Genomic DNA, 18,011 nt, shown 5'->3' with positions numbered 1-18,011 from the left:
TGATGGCATCCTCCATGGACAAACTAAGTAAATGGTAAATGGTAAATGGTCTGTATATGTATAGCGCTTTACTTGGTCCTAAGGACCCCAAAGCACTTTACACTATACACAATCATCCACCCATTCACACACACATTCACACACAGGTGATAGCAAGCTACAGTGTAGCCACAGCCACCCTGGGGCGCACTGACAGAGGCGAAGTAAAGGTTTCCAGGTTTCCAGGTCAGACTCAGCCTTTGGTTTTGGCTTTTGTTTTCTGTAAAGTTAGGTGTGTGGGAATACGAGTTTAGTTTAGTTTATTATTTTGGCCTTGTCTCACCCTAAGTTGTTGACTCTCCCGTTTTGTTGTTTCCTTTTCATTATGTTGTAAATAAATGACATTGCAATGAACAGATATTTGTTTCTTGTGGCTGCTTGGGTATTCAGTAGGGTGGGGATGGGGGTGCTTCATTCATGTTATGACCCTGCCCCTAGATGGGTCATAACAAGGCACTAATATGGAAGTTAATAAGGAGTTTGGATATATTTCAGACAATTCACACTGATAATAAACAGTGTGAATTGTCATACACAGTTTATCTTTTGTTTACAGTAATTTGTGTTTACAATGGTTAAGTAAGGAGATTTCAATGGTAAATTGTCATCATGTAAAGTATCATATACCATTTTTTTCTACTCCAATACCAAGCAAAGGTTTGGCTTGTATTCCAAAAAGAAAGGGTTAACTTTCCTCATTTCATTTGCCATGTATCTCATGAGTGTAGCGGCTTTCTAGAAATCATGCAGAAGTGCTTGAGGCAAAGCAACTAATCAAGTTACATTGCACTTAATACTACAATTCATACATAGCAGCCTCTTGAAAAATAAGGAAGAATTGACCAGGTTACATATGCTTTCTGAATTTATCTGCAGTACCATGTCAATTAAATTTAAATGTAAAAAATTCTAACGTTTAACATAATCAAGAAACTATAAAAAGTGAATGCAAGCTAAAGGTTATTGAACCATACATATAATTACTATCGTTCGTCTTTATTTTATTAAGTAAGTAAACAAAATCTCATTTTACTACATTCAGTTTTCAGAGTGACTGTGGTACCTTCTTCCCCATGATACGTTTTTTTGTATTCTTCTCTGGCTTCATTAAGATTATATAACATTTGGGTATGAAGATGCAAATTAGCAGTCCAAAACTGGAAGCAAGTATAGCAAATATTTCTACAGCAACACTGAACTTCCCAGGAGAGCTGACATATGCTGGGATAAATGTAATCCATACTGCACAGAATATCAACATGCTGAAAGTGATAAACTTGGCTTCATTGAAATTATCGGGTAGTTTTCGAGCTAAAAATGCAAAAATAAAACATAAAATAGCCAGAAGTCCTATATAACCAAGCACAGCCCAAAAGCCTACAGCTGAGCCTAGAGCACACTCCAAAGTGATCTTGTCTTTGATTTCCTTAAAATTCTTAAATGGAAAAGGAGGAGAAGTTGTTAACCAGGTGATACAAATGATAACTTGCATAAGAGTGAATGCTGTAACACAGAGTCTCTGCTGTGTCTGCCCAAACCATTTCTGAACATTACTACCTGGACGTGTAGCTCTGAAAGCCATTAAAACAACCATTGTTTTTCCCAGAAGACAAGAGATACAGAGGACAAAGGTGATGCCAAATGCTACATGTCGGAGCATACAGGACCAATCAGAGGGCTGACTAATGAAGGTCAGAGAACACAGGAAGCACAGAATTAAGGAGAAGAGCAGCAGGAAGCTCAGTTCAGAGTTGTTTGCCCTGACAATAGGAGTTTTCCTGTACTTGAAGAAAATTTGTATCACACCAATCGTCATGCATGCTCCGAATAAAGATGCTGCAGTGAGCAGTGCTCCCATAATTTCTTCATATGACAGAAACACTGCTTCCTTCTTTATACAAGCATCTCTTCTTTCATTTGACCAAAACTCAGGTAGACATTTCACACAGGTGATAGAATCTGGAAATTAATATTGAAGCAGATGTTACACTAACTCAGTACAATTGTCATATGCCTGCATTTGCATCTACAACATCCGTGCATCATACTGATGCTGTACAAGTAGAAGATGAAAAACAACACCTTCATTGAGTGAATAACTAGTATCCTGATTTGTGATCAAGTGAAGATTGACAGATGTGACATCGAGAGTCCATCAGCATTTGTGATTGTGGAATACTTTACATTTCAAAGGAATGTTCATACAATTCTAAATATTTTCCAAAGTGCACAGAGACAAAAAGGTACATGCAAAATTTGAAAGAGACCACATATATGTCCTGTAACAAGATGAAACGACTCCTTTGGCCTTCCTAAATACTTAATTTTGCTAATCACCACACCTGTAATGTTGTTGATCTCTCCCTCTGCACATCTTATACAGTCATAGCAGCAAACAGGCCTTCCTTTCTGGAGAACCTTACGTGTTCCTGGGGGACATTTCTCACTGCAAACTGACACAGGCACCTGCATGATCAAGAACGTTTAACCATATGGACTTTGACAAAAAAGATCTCCCAATGATCTTCTGTATCAAACAGTTTATTCATTTTGAAGCATTAAAACCAAACAATGTGAAACTAATTAGGTATAAATTGAACAAAGGAACAAAGACATAAAAACAAAATTGTATGGTAGCTTACCTGCTTTGTTTTTCTTGCCCAAATTAAAGACTTGCTTTGCAGATTTAGCTGCTTTTCTGCAGCTAATGATGTATCATAAAGTCCAACTGTTACAAACTCCACAACGCCGTTTTCTTTTTGCTGCCAGTTTATAATATCATACTTTGCTGCTGGATCTCCATTCTCATTAAAGTAAACCTCATCTCCTTCCTTAGTTGTGAAATAGATCTTTCGTATGTGTTGCAGAACCTAAGAAATATGTTATGACTCAGTTCATTGCATGACAATTTTTGCACACCTACAGATTGAAAGATACCCAAGAATCAATTTTGAATTAAAAATCTTCTTAATACTTCAACTTAATGTGAAAACTGTAATTTAAGCTTGTAATAAGCTCACCATGAATGGATCTAGCTGCAGATTTTTATTACATGTATTATTACAGCTCAAGATATTGTGAAATGCATGGGCCACTGCATACACTCCTTTATAGATGTTGTTAAAGATAGGCATGAGAGACATGTCAATGAAGCTGTTTTGAACTCCAGTCATATCTTCATGTCCGGTACACTCTCTCTGAATGTCTGCTGATGACTCCTTAAACTTACAACTAAATAATGTCTCCCAGAACTCAGTAAACAGTTCGTTATTAGATGAATTCAGTGGCTTCTCATCCAGTATGAACTCTCTCAGGCCAGTGACATGTGCTTTGGGAATGGAAACACCAATGGCACCATCCAGTATGTGATGCATATCCATTTCTGCTGTTTGTGAATCAAATATCCAAGACTCACTGCCTACCCACTGGTACCCAGACAAGTTATGGTATGAAAACTCATGTAGAAGCACATTCAAATCCGCACGGGCAAGGAATGCAACAATCACCTTGGAGGTTGAAGCCTTTATAATGTCAAGTATCCTTTGTATTTTGGCATATGGATCTGTCCTAAAAAAAGATACAGAATACTCCAGACAGACGCCCAGCTGCTGTGCAGTTTCTGTGAATGTGGCCATGCCATTATTTCCATAATCATTATTAGTTCTAATAGCTCCAACCCAAGTCCATCCAAAATGCTTGACCAAATGGGCCAGGGCTCTGCTCTGGTAGTAGTCACTGGGTATTGTTCTGAGGAAGGATGGGTACTTGGTTTTGTCACTGAGACAAGCACATGTGGCAAAGTGGCTGATCTAGAATGAAAAATGAAAAATGTATATATGTAAAAGACAAAGAATGAGAAAAGCTGTAGCTGTTAGAAATAAAACATTCAAACATACTGTAAAAATATGAAAATAACAGTTCTGCTCAGTACTGTTACATAAAATGTGACAGGTAAAGCAACAGATCTAATAGAGTAAAATATGGTTTAATAAGTATTCAAAAATAGAAAAAAAAGATTATAATACCAACCACTGGTACAAAAAAAGGTCCAATGACAGTAGCTACTGCTATGGTTGTAGAAGAAGATGTTGCTCCTATTATGGCCTGTACATATGCAGGTCTAGTGCATGTTGTCTTGGAGGGTGCAAACACAATTTCACTACCATTAACCAAAGCTAGTGTAACTCCAATGCTTCTGGCAACAGATCCACAATCATCATAGATTTTATAACCCAGAGAGATTCCTGGCAGTAGGTCTGTACTTTTATTAATCTCCTCAATGGCAAAAAGCATAGCCTGGGCAAACTGCAAATCTCTGAAATTTAAACTTAATTGACACAATTTTTAAAAATTTGCATTGCATCATGTTCCTTAAAACAGACACAAATAATCATGAATAAATCTTGAAATTTAAAACAAATCATTTCAAATTAAATCATTTAATGAAAGGAATTTAAATAACTAAGAAAATCAAAATACCCTTTACTCCTCATTTGTATCTTTAATGAATCCCAACAGATTCCTTAAATGCAAATTGACTTGTAGTGTGTCATTTACCTGATACATTGTAGTGGCAGAGGTTGGTTCATGTAGGTATCCTTTCTGTCTTTCCAGCTTGTGTGAAAAGAGAACATCCCCCCCAGTATAATATCCCCATTCTTAGATAGCAGTGGGTTCTCAGGATCTCCTCTCTGTCTGCACACTGGCTCCTCAGCATGAGAGACAGACGCCACCATTAACAGTTGCAAAAATGCCCATCCCTGCTCTGGCCATCTCTGTGTTGATGTCATTTCTTGAGCTAAACCACTTAGTGGCATTAAAAGTGCCTTGATGAAAATGAAAGAGTTATACTGGTATTTATACCTTTCAGTGCAACATAAGAAATAATACTATAGTGACAGTTTATTCTCCGTAGACCTACATGGTTAGTCAAAAGTAGAGACATGCCCAAATTTGCAATTTAATGTAGTTTCATGTATGTAAAATAATGCTATACATACATATGCCCATTTAAATTTAAAGTAACAATTCAAATAGAACTCCTTACAAATACATATCCACTAAAAATAATTTTTCTAATGTGAAATGTGCAATGATCTCTTCTTATATGGCAATAAAGGTCATATATTTACTTTCTTGGTAAGTCAATATGTTATTAAACAAGTGGATGCATTGGAAACATTATTTACTTTATTTAATAAAGTACTTTTGGGTTAGAGATTTACACAACAACTCACAGTCACCTACTCATGTCTATATTCGCATTGAAGAAGTAATATTTGAAACTATCATCAATCTAATACCAGTCTGATATAATCATTTAAGTAGTCACACTGCACATTACTGAAAGTCAGTCAAATACACTGGGCAAACTAATTCTAGGAGGAGTATTCCAAGTCCAAATTCATTCTTTCACTTTTACATACATAGCTTCTTCTTTCACATACGTGCACTACTGGTAAAACGTTTTAGAAATCAAAGAAATCAAATATTCCTCAGAATGTTATTCCCATATCTGTTGGAGAAGTTCCCATAAATGTGGGGCACTTGTAGGTTGGTTTGTTTTCACTCTTCTGTCCAGTTCATCCCAAACCAGCTCGACTGGGTTTAAGTCTGGAGACTGTGCTTGGCACTCGACGTTTTCAAGCTTACCATCTTTTTCTTTTTTCCTGAGGTAGTTCTGGCATAGATTGGACTTATGTTTTGGGTTATTATCTTGCTATAGGATGAACGCCTGAGCAACTTCTACAGCAACACTCAGAGGGTGTTGCATGGTGCTGCAGAATGCTGTGGTCGGCGTTCACTGTAAAATCTAATTAGTTCACAGAACTAAAAAAAAAAAACAACTATGTAAACTCGTTGCCTCAAAAAATTTAGTAAAGTTTTACTTAAGATGATTAAGCTAGGGCAACTTACCCATTTTGAGTATACTGTACAGCCTCATTAGTTCCCAGAACTCAAAAAAACTATGCAAACTTGTTGCCTCAAAAAAATTGAGTAATATTTACTTAAGATGACTAAGTTAAGGCAATTTATTCACTTTGAGTACAGAGTAAAAACCTATTTAGTTTCCAGGACTCAAAAAAAAAAATATGCAAACTTGTTACCTCAAAAAAACCCAAGTAAAGCTTACTTAAGATGATTGTTAGGACAACTTATTCATTGTAAGTATGCAATATTAAGAATAACTTGATATTTCTGACTTTACAATACTAATTGTTTACCTACTGACAAACATTTCAAGTTCAACTAAATGAAAAAACAATTTGTAGTAACCTGAATATGATTAAAAATAATTAACAACACTTTTTGTAATGATGTTAAAAATCAGCCCAACTTTTATTTTTAAACGCAACAAAGTATAACAGCCAACATACTGGACACTGTTCTCTTGAACAACAAACAATTATATTGCCATCACTGTTATAATCTTACAATGAAACAAAGTCTCAGATGTAATTATTCTGAAACTAAGTTTGGCCTTCCTCAAGTTTGTTTTGTACTTACATTACTTATATAATCAAAATAAAATATATTTGTTGTTCTGTCACAAGTGCAGTCTCTAATTTATTAAACAACACATTTGTTTTTCATTCCAACACATGAGCTGGAATGTTGTAATATTTTAAGGATGGCTTGTTTCCAGTCCAGGCATTACTGCCTGAATTACTATCATGGGTCGAGGTGATCCAAATGTAAGTGCAGAAGAAAGTCTTTAACTTCCCTTAAGTACAGTGGCAGTGGATGTGGGTTGGAGATGCAATGAGCTTGAACCTGCAGGCGACCATCTTCACTTACCACACCATCTGTGACGGAGGACTCATCTCTCCTGGTGTCCTGCAAGCAAACAATCATATTCTTTGGAACACGAACTTAATTGCTTTCTTAAAACATTTTTTTTCTGGATTTGGTATAGAACAGACTCCAATTTAGACAATCTCAGGCTCCCTCCCCACCAGAGAGGTGACATTCAATGTCCCACTTGTCAGTCTGGATAGCCTTGACCACCACCCAACATACAATAATGTCATGAAAGCATATTTTTAAAAAGGGCTATGCAAACATGGCCAATAATTTTCATTCTAATGCTCTGCAAAATGACTTGGGCACAAAACAAATTTTGCTGTTAGAAAACCGCAGACTTCACTATATACAGTGTAGACCCTTATTAAATTCAGTTATTTGCATTCTTTTGGAGGCGAAGAAAGACTCAAGCTCAAAGTGGTCTAACTCAAATAATGATCTTTAATTTTACATTTTCCGGAAAAGGGAGACCGAGCTCATAGAGACACCAGCTCAAGTCTGACTGCGGTAGCAGCCAGCATGTTTATACAGGGAGTGCAGAATTATTAGGCAAATGAGTATTTTGTCCACATCATCCTCTTCATGCATGTTGTCTTACTCCAAGCTGTATAGGCTCGAAAGCCTACTACCAATTAAGCATATTAGGTGATGTGCATCTCTGTAATGAGAAGGGGTGTGGTCTAATGACATCAACACCCTATATCAGGTGTCCATAATTATTAGGCAACGTCCTTTCCTTTGGCAAAATGGGTCAAAAGAAGGACTTGACAGGCTCAGAAAAGTCAAAAATAGTGAGATATCTTGCAGAGGGATGCAGCAGTCTCAAAACTGCAAAGCTTCTGAAGCGTGATCATCGAACAATCAAGCGTTTCATTCAAAATAGTCAACAGGGTCACAAGAAGCGTGTGGAAAAACCAAGGCGCAAAATAACTGCCCATGAACTGAGAAAAGTCAAGCGTGCAGCTGCCAAGATGCCACTTGCCACCAGTTTGGCCATATTTCAGAGCTGCAACATCACTGGAGTGCCCAAAAGCACAAGGTGTGCAATACTCAGAGACATGGCCAAGGTAAGAAAGGCTGAAAGACGACCACCACTGAACAAGACACACAAGCTGAAACGTCAAGACTGGGCCAAGAAATATCTCAAGACTGGTTTTTCTAAGGTTTTATGGACTGATGAAATGAGAGTGAGTCTTGATGGGCCAGATGGATGGGCCCGTGGCTGGATTGGTAAAGGGCAGAGAGCTCCAGTCCGACTCAGACGCCAGCAAGGTGGAGGTGGAGTACTGGTTTGGGCTGGTATCATCAAAGATGAGCTTGTGGGGCCTTTTCGGGTTGAGGATGGAGTCAAGCTCAACTCCCAGTCCTACTGCCAGTTTCTGGAAGACACCTTCTTCAAGCAGTGGTACAGGAAGAAGTCTGCATCCTTCAAGAAAAACATGATTTTCATGCAGGACAATGCTCCATCACACGTGTCCAAGTACTCCACAGCGTGGCTGGCAAGAAAGGGTATAAAAGAAGAAAAACTAATGACATGGCCACCTTGTTCACCTGATCTGAACCCCATTGAGAACCTGTGGTCCATCATCAAATGTGAGATTTACAAGGAGGGAAAACAGTACACCTCTCTGAACAGTGTCTGGGAGGCTGTGGTTGCTGCTGCACGCAATGTTGATGGTGAACAGATCAAAACACTGACAGAATCCATGGATGGCAGGCTTTTGAGTGTCCTTGCAAAGAAAGGTGGCTATATTGGTCGCTGATTTGTTTTTGTTTTGTTTTTGAATGTCAGAAATGTACACTCTAAAAAGTAATTAATGGGATCTTTAGTCATTACTTACATATATATGTTGTTGTGAAATGAAAAATCAAGTTCATAAATACTGTTAGACTTCCTAATTAAAATTTTTATTTTATTGAGTTCGGGTGACACATAAATTATGCCTCTTTACTCAATATATAATCGTGATTTGTCTGAATTTAAAATCTTCTTTTAATCAAAAAACAATATAATTTTAAGTTCTGTCGATGTAAAATACAACTTGATGACGTGTAAACAGCTCACAGTTCCCTTCTTCTACACAAGCGGACATATTCAACAGCACGTGTTCAAGGTTTATCAAGAGCTGTGTTCGTCGCGAACGGTGAGTAATTTTATGCGAAATTACACATATCTGCAGTCGCTCTGGATTTTGTTAGTTTACTTTAAAACAACGACGTAACATACATAACATACATCTTAGCTTGCCCCCGCGTTTGTGTGTTTTAATATACACACAGCAGCTAATTCCGCGATAGCATAAATTGTTGGGCTCTTTTTGGAAAATTTAACACTGACGTTACTCTAATGCAGACCACTGTAATTGTCTTATAATTTTTAAAAGATAGCGGACGTTGTTCGCCCCGGCGCAAACTACTATGCTAACGTAGCTAGCCAAGCTAAGTTGTGTTCACTGTGATTTTATTTTTGAAATGTGAAATTTATTTTTTGAAGGGAAGCATTTTATGTTAGTAATTGTTAAGAAACGCTTCTAAATTTTCGTAACGTTACGGGGTGAAGTTCAACCCCATTGGCTTCTGCGCAGGAAGTGCGGTCGCCATTAGTCCGGTGTGTCTGTTGACCGCTAAGAGCGGTTCTTCACCGGCTGCTCGGCCTATTTTCACAGGTAAAAGACCAGACTTAAGTGCACTGTGCCGCATATGGTAGGCTAGTTAGCTGTCCCTAATTTTTGGGTACTTTCCGTGTTTTGTAGAGACGTAGAGGCGACGTGCATTGGCACTGGCTGTAACATTGATATGCCTCAATAAAGGTTGAAAGTAAGAAAAAAATCAATAGCGGGCCGCCATCTTGGTTGGGTCCCCATTCGCCACCAGTGCATTTTTTCTACTGAGGAATGTATTCACCCATGGTAAATAAGGAAAATGTTTAAATATTTTTCCAAACAGATAAGGCAAGAAAGGTCAATAATCCCACATATGGTTTCAGTAGTATGCCAGTTTTTGCAACACTAGGGTGCACAAAAATGACCATAGCTGCTGACTCAGCATTGATTCCAATTTGGTTTTGGAGAATGAAATGAAAACAGATCAAGTGGGATTATTGACATTGTAGCTTGTGTATAAAAAAGTTTGGGTTTTTTTTCGTATTTACTGTCAGAAATGATTCTGTCCTGTCATGCCACACCTTATGTTTGCTTTTGTTGATAAAAAAAAAAACTATATATATATATATATATATATATATATATATATAGCTCCTTACCATGCATGGAGGGTTTCACCCCAAGTCCAGCACCCTGAGGCTGTACGCTAAGCGGAAGGAAGGGGGCCGGGGACTGGTGAGTGTCAGCACCACAGTCCAGGATGAGACAACGAACATCCAAGAATACATTGGGAAGATGGCCCCAACTGACCGAGTGCTCAGTGAATACCTCAGGCAGCAGAAACCCAAGAAAGAGGAGGGAGACGAAGAACCATCATGGAAGGACTGGCCCCTGCACGGTATGTACCACTGGCAGATAGAGGAGGTGGCTGATATCCAGAAATCCTACCAGTGGCTGGACAAAGCTGGACTGAAAGACAGCACAGAGGCACTAATCATGGCAGCACAGGAACAAGCTCTGAGCACAAGATCCATAGAGGCTGGGGTCTATCACACCAGGCAAGACCCCAGGTGCAGGCTGTGTAAAGATGCCCCAGAGACAATCCAGCACATAACAGCAGGGTGCAAGATGCTAGCAGGCAAGGCATACATGGAACGCCATAACCAAGTGGCCGGCATAGTGTACAGGAACATCTGTGCCGAGTATAACCTGGAAGTCCCGAGGTCAAAATGGGAGATGCCCCCAAGGGTGGTGGAGAATGACCGAGCTAAGATCCTGTGGGACTTCCAGATACAGACGGACAAAATGGTGGTGGCGAACCAACCGGACATAGTGGTGGTAGACAAACAGAAGAAGACGGCCGTAGTGATCGATGTAGCGGTTCCGAATGACAGCAATATCAGGAAGAAGGAACACGAGAAGCTGGAGAAATACCAAGGGCTCAGAGAAGAGCTCGAGAGGATGTGGAGGGTGAAGGTAACGGTGGTCCCCGTGGTAATCGGAGCACTAGGTGCGGTGACTCCCAAGCTAGGCGAGTGGCTCCAGCAGATCCCGGGAACAACATCGGAGATCTCTGTCCAGAAGAGCGCAGTCCTGGGAACAGCTAAGATACTGCGCAGGACCCTCAAGCTCCTCTGGTAGAGGACCCGAGCTTGAATGATAAACCGCCCGCAGGGGCGTGCTGGGTGTATATATATATATATATATATATATATATATATATATATATATATATATATATATATATATATATATATACAGTGGGGCAAAAAAGTATTTAGTCAGCCACCGATTGTGCAAGTTCCCCCACTTAAAATGATGACAGAGGTCAGTAATTTGCACCAGAGGTACACTTCAACTGTGAGAGACAGAATGTGAAAAAAAAATCCATGAATCCACATGGTAGGATTTGTAAAGAATTTATTCGTAAATCAGGGTGGAAAATAAGTATTTGGTCACCTCAAACAAGGAAAATCTCTGGCTCTCACAGACCTGTAACGTCTTCTGTAAGAAGCTTTTCTGTCCCCCACTCGTTACCTGTATGAATGGCACCTGTTTGAACACATCATCTGTATAAAAGACACCTGTCCACAGCCTCAAACAGTCAGACTCCAAACTCCGCCATGGCCAAGACCAAAGAGCTTTCGAAGGACACCAGGAAAAGTATTGTAGACCTGCACCAGACTGGGAAGAGTGAATCTACAATAGGCAAGCAGCTTGGTGTGAAAAATCAACTGTGGGAGCAATCATCAGAAAATGGAAGACATACAAGACCACTGATAATCTCCCTCGATGTGGGGCTCCACGCAAGATCTCATCCCGTGGGGTCAAAATGATCATGAGAACGGTGAGCAAAGATCCCAGAACCACACGGGGGGACCTGGTGAATGACCTGCAGAGAGCTGGGACCAAAGTAACAAAGGTCACCATCAGTAACACACTACAACGGCAGGGAATCAAATCCCGCAGTGCCAGACGTGTTCCGCTGCTGAAGCCAGTGCATGTCCAGGCCCGTCTGAAGTTTGCCAGAGAGCACATGGATGATACAGCAGAGGATTGGGAGAATGTCATGTGGTCAGATGAAACCAAAGTAGAACTTTTTGGTATAAACTCAACTCGTCGTGTTTGGAGGAAGAAGAATACTGAGTTGCATCCCAAGAACACCATACCTACTGTGAAGCATGGGGGTGGAAACATCATGCTATGGGGCTGTTTTTCTGCCAAGGGGACAGGACGACTGATCCGTGTTAAGGACAGAATGAATGGGGCCATGTATCGTGAGATTTTGAGCCAAAACCTCCTTCCATCAGTGAGAACTTTGAAGATGAAACGAGGCTGGGTCTTCCAACATGACAATGATCCAAAACACACCGCCCGGGCAACAAAGGAGTGGCTCCGTAAGAAGCATTTGAAAGTCCTGGAGTGGCCTAGCCAGTCTCCAGACCCCAACCCCATAGAAAATCTGTGGCGGGAGTTGAAAGTCCGTGTTGCTCGGCGACAGCCCCAAAACATCACTGCTCTCGAGAAGATCTGCATGGAGGAATGGGCCAAAATACCAGCTACTGTGTGTGCAAACCTGGTAAAGACCGATAGTAAACGTTTGACCTCTGTTATTGCCAACAAAGGTTATGTTACAAAGTATTGAGTTGTATTTTTGTTATTGACCAAATACTTATTTTCCACCCTGATTTACGAAAAAATTCTTTACAAATCCTACCATGTGGATTCATGGATTTTTTTTTTCACATTCTGTCTCTCATAGTTGAAGTGTACCTCTGGTGCAAATTACTGACCTCTGTCATCATTTTAGGTGGGGGAACTTGCACAATCGGTGGCTGACTAAATACTTTTTTGCCCCACTGTATGTATGTATGTATGTATATATATATATATATATATATATATATATTTATTTATTTTTATTTTTATTTTTTTTTTGAGTTAACACATTCCTCAGTAGAAATACATGCACTGGGGGCGAGTGGAGACCCCTCCAAGATCGCGGTCGTTGGGGATACACGCTCCAACAGACTGGCCCAGTCCATGTCACCTCTATGTATATTTGATCTATGGAAAGCCACGTTAGGCCTTCCAGCACCCAGTGTATTCAGGTCTATGTAGTTTTGAATGTTTGGTTCTAGCTCACACAGCTTTGACAGGTGAAACTTATTCACTGTATTGAAGACTCACAGGTGAAGTTGAAAATACCATCTTTTGTATTTTTGTGCAGGCACAACTTTCTGGTGTTATACACTGTCCTGGCGTTGCAGATCTAGGGGTTCCAGTTAAGACGTGGTCAGCCTTCTAAAGAAAGTGGGAATCTCACCAAAATATTCAGTTACTTTGCTGTGTTTCTTGCCAGGACAAAGGCTCAAACCATCATCTTCTCCTGGTATCGAATACCAAGGGACCTTCTGAAGTAAGCTTTAACAAGTAAGCTTGAATTGAGTAATTCAGAATCATGAAGTATGGATTGGCCTTGCAAAATCTGTAAATTTGCAACCTCCACTAAGGAAGAGCTGATGAAACATTATAGGTTACGCCATATCCCCAGTGTACAGCCTCTGCCATGTCCTTACCTAGATTGTTTTTGTTCATTTAAGTCATGGGGTAGCCTAAAATCACACATATCAAGGAAACACTCAACTCACTCAACAATGAGAACCTCTGAAATACTCAGTTTCTGTTGTCAGTTCTGTAATGTGGGCACATTTTCCACTGAAAAAGAGTATTTTGAACACCTTCTATTTTTTTCTATCAATCAGGACAACACAGTTGAAAAGCGCAGAGAAATTGCTATTCGCTGCCTCATAGTCTATCTTGGAGAGAAGGAGGAGGATCTTTTCAAACAATACAGCGCAAGTACTTGAGTTGGTTTTTAATTTTTTGTTTAGTTTTGAATGCATGTCTCTGTTGGGTCTTTGTGTTTTGTTCATTGGATTTTCTGTTCAGGGTTGAGTATTTAAGTCATTCAGTGCCATAGACGTCTTTAGATGTCAAAATGAATCCGAACGCTCTACTGAGAACGAGTATTGTGGCGCGATTTTTGATCCAGCTCGTCATTTCGAGCTTGAGGTGTCTGCAGCCTGACGTCATGGTTTTTCTAGCGATTCCAGTGAACATGAACCGGATTTATCTGACCAGTATCTCCTGTTAGAAACTTCTGAAGGCAGCAGGGACCAGAATAATGAACGATTTGCTGCATAAAACGCACAGAAATTGTTGATAGACGAACCGATGGCCGGGTGGGGGGTGAACAGACTAAGTCGCGCACTCACTTGTGCACATGCGGGAGTAACACACACACACAGACTCTCTGAATCATAAATCAGTCGCTTTTTTCTTATATATTTTTCAAATGTTGAAATTGTCTATAAACAACTATTTTTATACAAAAAATAATCTGCCAAAAGTACATGTTTACAGGTGATTTTTTTACTTCATAGTAGTAAAACATAGTTGAGATGTTGCATGAATCATTGAAACACGAAATATTTACATCAAAGTCACTGATCTGCTAGAAAAACCTATTTACACAAAGCGCTTTTGATCCAGAAACAGGTGTTTTGTCATGAAAGTTTCTCTTTTCTACTGCAGATTTCTAAATAACAGAGGTAGAAACATTTTTTTTTTGCTGCTGAAAGAAGAGAGACTCATTTTTGTCATGGTGGTTTCAGAATTCACATAGTCATAGAACAAAATATTCTGTGAGCCTTCAAAATCAGTGAAAAAGCTAAATATCTCTGGCACTGAGGGGAGTATGAAATCTGAGAGTGGCTGGCACTGAATGAGTTAAGGGACATTCCAACCCTAAGTGAAGATATGTCTATTGCCATGTATAAGTGAGAAAAAAGCATTTCAGAATTACAATCCGAAGATGTTTATTGCCATTGTCATTGAACATAATTTGCTGAATAGAAACCTGTTTCCGTGATAAGGTGCAACATAAACACACAGGATAAAAAATTTTGTAGCCAGCGCAGTCATTTTCCTGATCTGGCAGCAGCTTTAGCAGAGCATAAACAATGGAAGTGAATGGCAGGTACTAGCATTTTGTGTGCAAAAGTGATTAAAATCACTCAATAATGATACCAAGTATTCCTGGGGAGCTCAACAATCATGCTGACTGCAAATGAAAAGTATGAATTGACATGAAGGATTTTCAGGAGCCGATTTAGACTTGGGACTACATTACGACAAAGCACTGCTGTAAGCCTCCACATGGTTATAACACAGCAGTTGAAGCCACTGCCGACCAGTGTCTATAAACCAACATGCTATTTGTGCAATATTTCTTCAACAAATCAAAGACCCATCCATTGTTACTGCAGCTTACCATGCTTGTATAGTAGTGGCTGTGTGTGTTTGTTTATGGAAGCTGGAGGCTTTTCCAACTGTTGCGTTATATCCATGCACCATGCAGTGGATGTTTACAGCGGTGTTTGTTGTAACTGCAATGTAGTCTCAAGTCTAAATCAGCTTCTGCAAATCTTCCGTGTTACTTTTGCACTTTTCATTTGCCGTGAACATGATTACTGAGCTCCCAAGAAATATTTGTTTTCATTACTGTTTTCATTTTTGTTAGTCATTTTAATCACTTTTGCACACAACATGCTAGCACCTGCTATTCACTTCCATTGTTTGTGCTCTGCTAAAGCAAATGGATTGCTTCCGGATCAGGAGAATTAGTGTGCTGTTTACAAAAGGCTTGTTTCTCACTTTCTAACTGTGGCAATATGGCAATAGATAAAATTTCACTTAGAAGTGGAATAACCCTTAAAAATGATTTATTAGATTTTCTTTTCAAAGTGGAAAAACAAAACTGTGAAAAACAAGACATTTTTTATTTTAAACGTTGGATTATGGTTTAATTTAGCTTTTAAAAATTACAGAATGACAAAGTAAAATCACTGAAAAACACAAAAGACAACCTGTTTTAGCTTATTTTCCTACCTGTAGTAGTTCATTCCCTTATGCACGTCATCCTGAAGTGCTTGAGCTATGTATTTTATACATCCTAACATTTAATTTCTCCTACAAGGATGAGGAGGAGCTCAATGCAGACCTTGCAATGCAAATCATGAAGATTGCTATCATTGGTGATGGGCCTCCAACCATCATCGTTGAGGGATCCAAGATCCTGGAGAGGATTGATGTTGCCAGATCCTGTGCTTTGATGATGGGAGTAATCTACGCTCTGAACCTTACCTATCCCAAGCAGCTGAAATTTACCTTTGAGGTATTTCAAAAGCTATGCCTTGAGCTTGATGGACAAAAAGCCAGCTCTAAAGTAATGAATCTTAAGTTTGGTATTTTCTAGAGCAGACTTGATAGACCATTCGTGAGTGAGTTTCACAAAAACCTTATTCCTGCATTTCTGGCACTACTTCATTGTGTTTTACTAAATTTTAAAGCGCTGTTCTTAAGTCTTCTGAGTTAATGGTTTGCTGTGTCTTAAATGCTGTTATTTGCACATTTTTAAGGAATGCGTTTAATTTCTCCCATGACCTGTGTTCTGAGGGTATTGGTGTGTTTTAAAGTTTGTGTAATGCCCTCTTTAGCTGGCCTTAATCTTGAGGGTGAAAAGTCAAATATGGAAGAGAATCAAGAATACTTTGTAAGAGTGCTGACAAAGTTGAATGAAAGAAGCTTTGCTCATTTTATGTTTAAATTAGTGCATTTAATGTATAGCAGCCTGTCATCTATTGTTTTGATTCACTGTCACATGTTAAAGTAAAAAAAAGAGGATTCAAGTAGTAGGTTTTATTACAATTTTAATACACAGTTCCTTAAGTTTCAGCGGGCAATTTGTGTTCTAGGAAACTGAAGCCCACAAATCTTGCACTTCGCACGCACGTTAAAGAATTGTGATGTTTGTTATTGTAATTAAATGGGTCTAACTCATTTGAATACATCTGTCTGAATTTCTATTCTTTCTGAGCACCAGGTACGAGTCCCTTAGCTGATGTCCAGGTATTTGGCATCACATCTGCCGCATTCAAACAAATACACACAACATCCATTTCTTTTTTCTGAAGGTCATGACACAAGCGCACACACAGCCCATGTTAAGGCTGACATTCGTTTGGGGAAAAAAGTGATCGACAAGTTTCTAAGGTCTTAGAACCTTGACTTCTTTGTGGGCAGGCACCACCATGCATGAGCCTGCCTACGCGGTAGTCATGGTTATAAGACACAGCCAAATGATCAAGGTTGTATTTTGGAGCGAATTAGCCTGCTGGGAAACAGGTAAATGGCCTTATAGAATCTCCTGTGGGACCAAAAAATTACTACACTGTAACCAAAATATCATATTTGACCAACATAAATACTATTTATGCCGACAGTTAAGTTCATTTTAATTATAAATGTGTTTTATTTTGATCAAAAAGTTACTTCACCATACATAAATATAATCTTGGATCAACTTAAATTCCTGTGTATTTGTTGACAATTATTAAGTTCATGTTACTCAGAATGTGGTTTTTTTTGTGGCAAAAAAGTAACTTCACTATACATAAAATTCACGTTGGATCAACTTAAATTTTTGTGTTCTAGTCGAAAATTATTAAGTTAATTTTACTTAAGAATGTTTTTAATTGTGGCCAAAAAAGCTACTTCACCATACTCAAAAATATTGCTTTGAATTAATGTTATTCTGCCAGAAGTTGGCTTAACTCAAAAATTCTAGTGGAAAACGTTAACATGTTTTTTTTATTTGAACCAATGTTTTACTTATTAGAGTGTATATTTGTGAATGTGGAGATGTTATATTGGTTTCACTGGTAAAAATAAATAATTGAAATGGGTATATATTTGTTTTTTGTTAAGTTGCCTAATAATTATGCACAGTAATAGTCACCTGCACACACAGATATCCCCCTAAAATAGCTAAAACTAAAAACAAACTAAAAACTACTTCCAAAACCATTCAACTTTGATATAAAGGAGTTTTTTGGGTTCATTGAGAACATGGTTGTTGTTCAATAATAAAATTATTCCTCAAAAATACAACTTGCCTAATAATTCTGCACTCCCTGTATGTTTAGCTGAGTCACATTTGCA

At 38.8% G+C, this 18,011-nt stretch overlaps 1 protein-coding gene across 1 annotated transcript; it reads right to left on the bottom strand.

Annotated features, from left to right (window-relative positions):
* Window positions 1–1,084: 1,084 nt before the first annotated feature.
* LOC146654213 (extracellular calcium-sensing receptor-like) lies at window positions 1,085–4,775 on the bottom strand. Its single transcript, XM_085379589.1, has 6 exons — window positions 4,597–4,775; window positions 4,069–4,366; window positions 3,060–3,848; window positions 2,682–2,909; window positions 2,382–2,505; window positions 1,085–1,998 (listed from the first exon to the last, which is right to left on the bottom strand). The coding sequence occupies exons 1-6, from the start codon at window positions 4,773–4,775 to the stop codon at window positions 1,085–1,087; spliced, it is 2,532 nt and encodes an 843-aa protein (XP_085235715.1).
* Between the last annotated feature and the right edge of the window lie 13,236 nt (window positions 4,776–18,011).

Source organism: Rhamphochromis longiceps, linkage group LG14, assembly GCF_057381845.1.
Source record: "Rhamphochromis longiceps isolate RC_006_pf linkage group LG14, R_longiceps_female_GT1.1, whole genome shotgun sequence".
In the NCBI taxonomy this organism is placed as follows: domain Eukaryota; kingdom Metazoa; phylum Chordata; class Actinopteri; order Cichliformes; family Cichlidae; genus Rhamphochromis; species Rhamphochromis longiceps.
Note: the sequence above shows the minus strand (reverse complement) of the source record. Positions and strands in the feature narration are given on the sequence as shown.